The 11,382-nt window shown below is 36.7% G+C and overlaps 1 protein-coding gene across 1 annotated transcript; it reads left to right on the top strand.

Annotated features, from left to right (window-relative positions):
* Positions 1-1,151: 1,151 nt before the first annotated feature.
* LOC129252899 (dihydrofolate reductase) lies at positions 1,152-1,994 on the top strand. The gene is made up of 2 exons (XM_054891052.1): positions 1,152-1,352; positions 1,443-1,994. The coding sequence occupies exons 1-2, from the start codon at positions 1,273-1,275 to the stop codon at positions 1,912-1,914; spliced, it is 552 nt and encodes a 183-aa protein (XP_054747027.1). The 5' UTR covers positions 1,152-1,272; the 3' UTR covers positions 1,915-1,994.
* Positions 1,995-11,382: the final 9,388 nt, after the last annotated feature.

Below are 11,382 nucleotides of genomic sequence, written 5' to 3'. Positions count from 1 at the left end.
AAACTGTAGTTTTCCAGTTGTTTGTTGCTACAATTTTTATATATACATGTATATATACATACATATGTATATATTTATTCTCATATTTGCAGTGACGCCTCTGCGAAAATGTTAAATATTTATTTTTTGGCAAATTTAAGTGAAAACGGAAGCTTTTAATTGGGCAGTATTCCCACAATGCTCTAAATTGATTAATGAATGAGTAAAGTAGGTATTAATTGCAAACGAAGCTGTAGTTCCTAATAATGTTCTATCATAGGAAATTAGGAGGACCGATGACGTTCGGTGACTACTCCGCACTGGCAGGGCCTAGTAAACTGCTAGAACAACGGAGGACATCGCATTGGATGTTGGAAATACATCATTGCCTGCCAAGGACAGGAAGCACTACAAAAAAATTGTACAATGAATTTTCACCTAGATGATGCGCGAAATGGTTAAACAATGCTAGATTAAAGCATTCTTGAGAATTAGTAAGGCAAGAATCAATAAGATTTTTCATGATCACTTTGTGATACAAAAAGGTGTGTACGAGTCCCACACAATTTAAACACGTCTTGGAAACGCGATTAAGCAAAGTGCGTCAAAAATTGGTACAAACGAAAGCATAAGTGTATTGATCATCATGGAGAATATTTTGAAAAACAATAAAACCGTTTTCAACCACTAATGTTCATTTTTCCTTTGTTAGGCCAGAAATATTAATAGCCAAACCCTCGTAGAAAAATCTTGTTTAACAAAATTACGCCAGATAGCCGTGAGATATGTTTTACAAAATGAATAAAATTCGTCAATTCATCAATAAAGAGCAAATTCATTATATACGCTTTTGAAATTTTCGATTGAAAGATTTAAATTCGATTCATAATATTTATTTATTTACTTCACTAGAAAATTTTCAAGTAAATATATTTACTTTACTGCCTTCTAGAATGTTTTGTAGATGTAGATGTACATAAAAAATATATTAGATTCATACCGAAAATAAGAATTGTTGATATATACTACGTTAAACGCTTTGAGTAAAAGAAATACTCAAAATCGCTAATCACTAATTAGATAGATCTATCTGTCTTATCGCTGATTTGTGCTGAAATAAGAAAAATCATTTCTATATTCTACATTTACTTATTCATCAAATTAAACTCAAAGTGAACGGTTGTAGGCAAAGCCAAATCTACGGCACTTTGTTGAGAAAGTAACGAACTCCCAGTATTACTTACTCAAAGTGTTTATATTCGACAACGTTAATAAAAACTACTATAATTCAAAATGTTGCAATTTAATTTAATTGCCGCTGTTTGTGAGAACTTCGGAATTGGCTTAAATGGAGACTTGCCGTGGAGTTTAAAGTGTGTATGTTTTGTTTTCGCTTTCTACACATTCCGAAGGCAACTATAACAGGTTCAAATTATAATTTTTTTTTGTTATATGTTATCAAGGTCAGAATGGGAATATTTTACAAACACAACAAAACGCCGACGTGATACTGCAAAGCAGAACGTTGTTATAATGGGACGGCGTACGTATTTAAGTATACCCGAGAATAAACGGCCGCTTGCAGAACGACTTAACATTGTTTTAAGCACAACGATTTTACCAATTGAGCTTCCTGACAATGTGCTCTTATTCCCAAATCTGGAGACAGCAATGAAGCACTTGGAGCAAGTAAATGTATGCGAAAATATTGAAACGGTTTGGATTGTTGGCGGAAGTGGCGTATATAGAGAAGCTATGTTTTCACCGCGTTGTCACCGCCTCTACATTACAAGAATTAAGCAAAATTTTAAATGTGATACATATTTTCCCGAAATACCTAACGACTTCAAACAGATAGAACCAGATCTGGAGACTCCAACAGGCATACAAGAAGAAAATGGTATACAATACGAATACACAATTTTACAAAAGTAATACTACCAAACAAACTATGATATGTACCCATCAATATACATACATAAATAAATTCTTATTTAATTTTGCAAATTCTAAATAAACAAACATAACTAACTAACGGAATTTTTTTAATTTTGCATGCTGTATGAGCTAGTTCACTTCAGCCAAGACGAATCTATACAAGGTGAAGTCACTATACTAATCTAAAGTCACTAGAGCAACAACCACATTTACTTGTATTTTTTTTTTTAAGAGAAACTTCTTAGGCGTCGATGGACGAGCGAAAATGGAAAGTAAAATTTCAAGGCCATGCAACGTTTTGGGCATTTTCGTTCCGCGAGACAGATATATATAACGTAGAGGAAAAGGAGAGAGAGAGCTATACCTTATACCTTATATATATCTTACATAGACTTTAGGCTATTTTTCCTGAGTTTTTCCTTGTGCTTGCTAATTTATGATTGCTAAAAAGTGAGAAATAACACTGCCTACTTTTTGGCGCTTGTTTGTTGGTGCAAATTTGTAGGAAATATATTTTTGGTCCCTTGAATTTGAAATTGAATTTGAAAAGGTCGAGCCAAGGAGCACCAGGAGATTTGGTGGCTCCTAAAACACTCAGGCTAATGAGCCCATTGTATTTAAAGCTCTGGAAAGGGGGTAGATAGTCAAGGAGGGAGGGAGAAAAGTATCAGAGAAAGAGATAGGAAAGAATAGAGACAGAGTTAGAGATAGTTAGTCCTGTGAGAATTTTCTAGATTCTTTGGCAAATCTGTAAATATCCTCCAGTTTTAGAGAACGAATATTACTCATTCTCATGACATCGGAACCCAATACTCGCGCTCTAGCAAAAGCAGGACACTCACAGAGAAAGTGCTCAGTGCTATCTGCCTCCTCCAAGCATGACAGGCATACCGGGTCCTCGATGATTCCAATGGTGGTCACCCCATGGGTTGTGTCCTGTAATGATGCCGACCATCAACCGAATGTCATTCCTTCTAAGTTTTAGTAGAAAGTTTGACAGTTTTCTGTTCGGACTTCTCACAAAACACTTTGCAGTTCTGCAGCGTTCTAGACCGGACCATCGCTCTTTATGTAGATTGCCTACATAATCGTTGATCCAATTCCATATTCCTGCGGGACTGATTCCGATTATTGGCTCTGGCCCCTATGGGGGCACCGCTGATCCACGGTTGGCCAATTCGTCGGCAATTTTGTTTCCTTGAACACCGGAGTGTCCCAGAACCCATATAAGTACAAGCCTGTTTTGTCTTGCGAGAGAATTAAGCTTCTTCTTACATTCTTGAACAATCTTTGAGGTTTGCTTCGCGTTCTTCAGGGCCTTCAATGCAGCCTGACTGTCACTGAAGACTCCAATCTGTTTCCCACTCCATCTCCTCTCGATTATCCATTCGGCTACTTTTAGGATGGCAAAAACTTCTGTTTGGAAAACAGTTGCCATTCCCCCCATTGCATAGTGATACTTATTACTATCGTTTAAGAACCATCCGGCTCCAGACCCTATTTCAGTCTTGGACCCATCGGTAAAGAAAATATCCGTCAAACCTCCCTGCATGCATTCTGGATTGCTCCATTGCTCACGCAATGGAAATCTGACATCAAATTTCCTTCCAAATGAAACTGTGGGTATCAGGTTATCTTTAGGTGCCAAAAACAGTGAATACTGCTCCGACAGCAACTTAAAGATTTCTCTGTGTCCCGAAGTTCCATCTTCGTGCCAGAAACCATATTTATGGAGTCTTCACATTGCTTTTATTGCTTCCTGTTGTATCTTAAGATCCAAGGGAGCAAATCAAGCATAGCATTTAGGGCATCACCAGAGGTTCTTATCCAAGATTACTCCTAGATATTTAACTTCGTTGGAAAGACCAAGTGTCACACCTTTCAGTGTTGGAAGACTGAGTCCATCCAATTTCCGTTTTCTCGTAAACAAGACTATGGTTGTTTTGTTCGGGTTAACGGAAAGACCTTGTCTCATGCACTAGTCATCGATTTTGTCAAGAATCCTCTGCACTTTCGTGCAAAGCCTCCTTAAGGGTTTATCTGATGTTAGCGCACAGACGTCGTCCGCATATGCTTGGACATGAAAACCGAGTTCCTGCATCTCCACTAATATAGAGTCTACGACGAAGCACCACAGCAGCGGAGAAAGAACACCCCCTTGGGGACATCCTTGCTTGGCCCTGACTGTGATTTGTTCGTCACTGCTCCCACCAGCGGTTAACAGTCTCTCAGAGAGCATGGAATATATCCATTTTATAATGGTTTGATTAACTCCTGTCGTTCGGCAGAAGAACATATCGAGCCGAAAGTGGCATTATCAAAAGCCCCCTCAATGTACACGAACACGCCCATTGTGTATTCGTCAGCTTCCAGCCCGGCTTCAATCTTGCTAACAGGCTGTAAGGCTGATTCACGTGATTTTCCACTCTGGTAAGCGTGTTGATTTCTACTAAGTGTACTTCTCGGCAATACCTCCACTCGAATATGTTTCTCCACCACTCGCTCCAGACTTTTCAACATGAACGATGTCAAACTGATTGGTCTAAAACTTTTTGCTAGGGAATAGTCATCTTTTCCTGGTTTCGGAATAAATACTACTCTTGCGCGTCGCCATTGGGATGGTATATAACCAAATGCAAGACAGGCTGTGAAGATCCTTTTCAGGGCCTCAATCAGCCTGTCTCCTCCTTTTTTAAGCATTGCTGGATATATTCCGTCAGGTCCAGGGGACTTAAAGTTCTCAAAGGAAGATAAGGAAAATCTTATCGATTCCCTTGTCACTATCCGACTACCAATATATCAGCTGTACCTAGAGGTTCCACCGTTGCTACCGTTATTGTTCATGCCACTCTCAACTTCAGAGAGAGTTCTACTACCCGGAAAATGGGTTTCGAGTAGAGCATTAAACGTTTCCGATTTGGAAATGGTGTATGAACCATCAGGTTTTCGAATGGAATCCAGCCTTACTGAGCGGTCTAAATGAAAGACCTTACAAAGTCTCGCTGTTTCCCTCATTCCTTCGACGTTACTGCAGAAATTTCTATAGGATTCAAGTTTGGCTTGCCGTACTTTTTTCTTATATTCTCTCTGTGTAAGTCGATGATTAGCCCAGTCCTCTTCTGTTTTGGTCTTCAAGGCCTTATTAAGAAGTTTCCTGAACCGTACACGAAGCTTCGACAGTTCAGGGTTCCACCAAGGAACCGCTTTCCCCTGTCTGCTTTGCCTGAGTAGACACAGTTCCTCAAAGCAATTGATTAAAGTACCTTCTAATTTCTTAGTAGCATCTTCAATCATTTCTGCTGATTTGAGTTTTTTCAGGTTTGGTAATCGCTCTGTTACAAGCTCACCATACCTGTCCCAGTCCACATTTCGAGGATTCCTACCGGAAGGTATTGATATTGTGTCAATTCCCAGTCGGAATTCGAAAAGACGATGATCAGAAAGAGTGTCCTCTTCCAAAACTCGCCATCGATTGATTTGATTTCCAACTGACCTATTGGTAAGTGTTAAATCAATCACCTCTTGTCTCCTTCTGGTCACAAAAGTTGGTTTGTTACCAGTGTTTTGAAAGACCAAATCGGATGATAGGATAAAATCCAGTTTGGTGCCTACTGTTTGGTCTGTTCTTTGGTCCCAATTTTTTTAGCGTTTTTTTTTTTTTGGTGCCTACTTTTTGGCGCTTATTTCCGTTTCCTGGCTAGTGCTTGTGTCCATTCCGGGGTCGGATTTATTAGTATTGCCTTGCGGTAATTTGTTCCGTTGCTGCGGTCCTGGTATCGCTGCGTTTGTGCGGGTGATAAACGCTCGGAGGAGTGCGCGATATTGCCACGGTTTGTGTCCGTCTTTTGTAAATTTTGTCTATATGTATTCTCTGCAAATGTTGTGTTGCATACAAGCATTCGCCGCGTACGGACGTGTATTTATTTACTCTCCATACAATAAGCTATAATTAGTGATTTTAGTGACTTTTAATTAATATCAACAGTGCTCTAACTAGCTGTAGCTGCTTAATTGTGTATTTTGTTATGGCTAATTGTGTGTCATGCAAATTAAAGTGCTTAGCGAACGAGTACATTACGTGCGGTATATGTTGCTCATTAACGCATATAAAATGTTCCAATCGGAGTGCCAGCTGCATAAATGTAATCAATTGCAATTTAAATGTAGTATACAGGTGTGGTATCTGCAAAGATCGCATGCCATCTCTTAGCCAGTCAAAAATTGATGAAGTCATGGATAAGCTAAATCATGTTAAGGAATTTATTAATTTAGTTTCTAATCTGCATTCTAACAACAACACTAAAACTGCTGATAATAAAATTGTAACAAGATCTAAGGCCAAGGTCAATGAACCTAACAATGTTTGCGTAGCAACAAAACTGGAGGCGCCAGCTCTTCGGTCCAAAAACAACGCTAAAAACTCTCTAAGTAGCTCTCCCTGTCAACTTAGACCGTCCACTCTACATACTGAAGCTGATACTTTAATCGTTGCTGATGCTAATGTGTTGACCTCTAATGCTGCTAATTCTCTCACTGGATCTCTCTCTTATGCCCAAACTGCCGCCGTAGCTAAAGCCAATACTGTAGTTCCCGCTCACGTTACAACACCTCTCCCGTTTGCTCCAAATACTACTGCTGCTGCAAATGTCAAAGGCGCAGGTGTAATCTCTTCACCCGCTGTTTCATGTAATACTAACTCTTCATTGTGTGTTCCGAGCTTAGCAATACAGCGTAAGAGAAAAGAAAATAATATTCTTCTTGTTGGTGCAAACGTTAACTGCGAACTTGACGTCGCTACTTGCTCAATATGGTTACACATCTCATCTTTTAAACCGTCGGTATCATGCGAAACATGCAAACATCGACCAGAACCTTATCTCTTGCTATAAATTAACCAAAAGAGATGTCCAAATTGACTCGCTAAAGAGGGTGAATTTTAAAATAGGCATCTCTTCATCATACTATGATAAATTGATGAATCCAAACTTATGGCCAGCCAATGTAAACGTGCGGCCCTTTAAATTTTTTCAAACAGCGGCGCCGACAGAAAAATCAATTTGACTACATACTACTGCTAAAGACCATATTGGTGAACCTACTAACAAATATGCTGTATATCAGTGCTGTCCCAAGAATGATAGAAAGAAGATTGCGCCCATCAGAGCGTATGTGACGTCACGTTTGCTGAGTTGTGCAGTATTGCCAACCATTTGCTCTTCGCAATAAATTTAGTGCTTTTTTATACCGAAAATGCGACAATTTTTAAGTTTGGTGTTTGTTTCTTTTTGTTTTTAATTTAAGGCTACCGAAACTTTAGGTTAAAAAAAACTGTATTATTATACAAAAGAAGTTTAAAAAAGGCCACTCTGAGAAGATTTTAGTGCTAATGAAAATTTTTTTACTCTTATAAAATTTGATAATTTGAAAGTGCAAATTTAATTTTTGGCTCCATTTAAGGTTATGCAAAAATATTAAATGCCCCTCTCTCAACTCTTCTTAAGATTGAAAACCTTTTTACACATTTTAAAAAGCCTTTGAATTTATTGAATGCGAATTAAAACCATAGTGAGACATAGAGCATCAAGAGGTGTATTCATAGTAAAAATAAGCAACAAAATACCAGAAAATACTAAAGAAACCATACTGACATTTTTACAAAAAGAGTACATTATCTAGTTACATAACTTCAAATATAGCAAACAAGTCGTTTCCTTAACAAAAGAGTCTCGCTTAAAAAAAACTCATAAATTAAATTATACATAAGCATAACACATTTATTTAAGAAAACGCACATTTTAAACACAATTTGTCACGCATACAAAGTTCTTTAAGTGATTCAATAAAATTTTGTTGGGTTATTTTCTTTGAATGGGCATTTTATTGTGTTTTTATATCCAAAGCTAGGCAACACTGCAGTAGCGAGAGAGAGATTTGACTGCCGAAAGCAGAAGAACACCAACAACACCTGCAATCGCGGGCAATGCCACCAGATGTTAAAAAAAAGTAGAGCTAAATAAAACTGAGTGAATTATTTTAATAATTATTAAAAAATGTATGTTTTACAAAATTATAAACATGGCATTTTAATTAGAACAGCTAGAAAAATGTAATGAAGAAAGAACTAAAACTCCGAGACAAAAAATAATAAAAATAACAAAAAAAATGCTAAATCAAGTTACGAAAATGGTAATCTGGCCATACTGGAGCTAAAATCACGTAACTAGTTGTCAAATTCGCTGAGCGCAAAGTAACGGGACCACGATAGGCGCCATCTCCATCTTTCTATCATTCTTGCGCCATCTCATTATTCTTTCCATCATGAGTGCTGTCCAGAATGAAAAATGTGAGTGTATAAGTGAGAACGAGAGAATGGGAGCAGCCAAGTAGGAAATTTAAACCAAAATAATTTAAACCAATTGGAGTAGAAAATTTGGAACGTTCTGTAACTCCTTATATATATTTGGGTTTGTAAATCTATATTATATCTCTAATAAAATCTTTAATATGAATACTTTCGTGGCAGCTTCTTAATAAAAGTACATTCGATAAATGACTTGATGTTAAACTGTGGCGCTGCTTGGAGCAAATGAACTTTAAGTCCGAAAAAATTTTCTCACAAAAATATGTTGTGGGAAAAAGTGAAAGGCACTGATAAGATATTCTTTTCAATATTGGATATAATGATTCTTCTAAATTTTTCCAGAATTCAATATTATCTCCGTGTGGTGGAACGTTTTCGCCTTGCCAGATGATTAGCTCGGACTGAATTGCAAATTCATACTTACTTATATCGCATTTGAAGGGGTTTTCAAAGATGTCAAGAAATGGTTGAAAACAAACAAAATCCTGAAATCTGTCTTCAAAATTGTTAAACAATTGTTCGAGAATTGCAATATGATCACTCGGCTTAACACCCTCATGTTTCGTAATAATAAGCGAAGTTTTCGGAAAATGGGCATAATCGCCAGATTGAAGTTCCCTTAAAAGCAAAAATAGTTCTGTTTGGAATTGATGCACATTTAGCCAACCACCCTTTGAATTTTTCCAAAAAGTCTAACTTTTTTTCTTCATATAATCCCTGACTAGCTTTTTTGTCTAAAATTTGTATATTTTTGTGGGAGGAATCGAAATGCCTTTTGATATTACATCTATAGCCTCCTTTGAACGACTTGTAACATAAAAGGCATTGCAAGTCGCCAAAGGCATTTTCTAGCATAAAAAAGTTCTCATAGGGCATTGTATTGCATACACTAAGCGCCGCGGACAAGCCTGGTGTTAATTCGTTGCTGGTTTCATAGATAACGCTGGTTTGCTAACGACTGAACGATGGAGAGTAAGAATACGTGTGATCAATTGATCTATGGGATGGACAGCACTGCTGTATATTATCATAATGTTAATGGAATGCGAACTAAATCTGCTCAGTTTCGTCGTGATATGCATTTACACGATTACGAAATTATTCCTTTATCAGAAAATTGGTTTCACGAGCACATATTTTCATGAGAACTTTTCGACGAAAATTATCACGACCATCGCTTAGATCGCAGCCCAACAACCACTGGCCTTTCTAGAGGAGGTGGAGTACTGTGGGCAGTAAAAGCTAATTTGTGTAGTAGTAATGTTTCTCTAATCTTATACTCTAACAGTATAGAACAAATATGTAATAAGATACAATTTTCATTGAACCGCTGTATCTTCTTTTTGTTATCCTACATTCCACCAGATAGGACGTATGATATCTATGAAAAGCATTTAAATAATTTAGCATCTATTTATAATAATTTAACTCAAAATGATGAAATTATGTATCTTGGAGACTTTAATTTAGGAAATATTTCATGGTTGTCATATAGTAATAATCTAATACCTTCTAACGTTAAATCTGAAATTGAGTTACTGTTTGTAAGCACTTTATTATCATTTAGCCTTAAACACATCAATTCAGTTCTAAACGATAACAATCGAATATTGGATTTAGCTTTTATTTCTGCAGACTTGAATTCATCCTGCCAACAATGCTATTATATTTACCTATTTTAAGTAATAGTCAACATCATAAAGCGCTCTTAATAAATTTTGAATTTTATAAATTCGATAAACTATCGTCGATCACTACACTTGGACGCAATTACTCTAAAGCTGATGTTACAAAGATAAGCGAATACATTGATAACACAGATTGGTCATTTTTGGACTCTTTCGATGATCCTAAAACATCTTATAGTATTTTATGTGACAAGTTACTATCAACAATTTCCCGCTTTGTTCCTCTACGAAATTGGAAATCTCATAATAAACCCCTCTGGTTTAACTCGAGGCTTTGTCATCTGAAAAATTTAAAAAATAAAGCATACAAGAAATTAAAAAGAACCAATAGCATAATCGATCGAGACAACTTACTCCGATTGAAAAGGGAATTCAATTGTCTTCATAACTACTTGTTTAAACATTATATATTTAGAATTGAATCAAATTTAAAATCAAATCCCTCTAGCTTTTGGCGTTATATCAACAATAAACGGAAGACCAACGGCTTCCCCACTTGTTTAAATTATGATGGCATTGTTTCGGATAATGAACAAGACTCTTGCGACCTCTTTGCAAAATCTTTCCAATCGATCTCAATTCTCTTCAATAAAGGTCTAAACAAATCGATTTTCTTAGATGCTTGGAAAATATGCTCAATCACGCCAATTTGTAAGTCGGGAAGCCGAAATGACGTATGCAACTATCGCCCAATAGTTAAACAAAGCACCATTTCGAAATTAATTGATTCTATTCTCAAAATTAAAATGTTAAGTCGTATTAGTGATCTTATCTGCGAGTACCAGCATGGCTTTGTCCCCTTAAAATCCACTTGTACTAATTTGGCACTAGTCACAAACAATATTATTAACGCCTTTGTAAATCGCGCACATCCAGATGTAGTTTACACGGATTTCTCAAAGGCATTCGATAAAGTCGACCATTCTATCCTCATTAAGAAGCTGAGTGCATGCGGTATTAAGGGAACACTTTTAAAATTCTTTTTAAGCTACCTTACGGGAAGGAAATTATTTGTTAAAATAGCATCGTCTAAATCTACATTATTAATTAATGCTTGGTCTGGAATACCCCAAGGGACTCACTGTGGGCCAATTCTTTTCCTAATATTCATAAACGACTTACCTAAAATATTTCAATATGTAAAATGCTTAATGTTTGCAGATGATGGTAAGTTATTTTTACAAATCAGCTGTATTGAAGATTGTTCCAATCTTCAAAAAGATCTCAAACATCTTCAAGATTGGTGTACCATGAACCACCTACACTTGAATACCGGCAAATGCTGCAGGAAGAAACCTAATCCATTCATCTATAATTACTTTTTGATTAATATTATCCTTAGTAGGAAAGAAGAAATCAAAGACTTGGGCATAATCTTCGATTCAGGACTTACGTTCTCGAAACATATTGATTATA

Source organism: Anastrepha obliqua, chromosome 1, assembly GCF_027943255.1.
Source record: "Anastrepha obliqua isolate idAnaObli1 chromosome 1, idAnaObli1_1.0, whole genome shotgun sequence".
Lineage (NCBI taxonomy): Eukaryota > Metazoa > Arthropoda > Insecta > Diptera > Tephritidae > Anastrepha > Anastrepha obliqua.
Note: the sequence above shows the minus strand (reverse complement) of the source record. Positions and strands in the feature narration are given on the sequence as shown.

What these genes read in the sequence shown, in the direction of transcription:
- LOC129252899 (XM_054891052.1), top strand. Translation starts at nt 1,273, where the DNA reads ATGTTGCAATTTAATTTAATTGCCGCTGTTTGTGAGAACTTCGGAATT. An exon ending in GACTTGCCGTGGAGTTTAAA is followed by an intron (nt 1,353 to 1,442) that starts GTGTGTATGTTT and finishes TATGTTATCAAG; the next exon opens with GTCAGAATGGGAATATTTTA.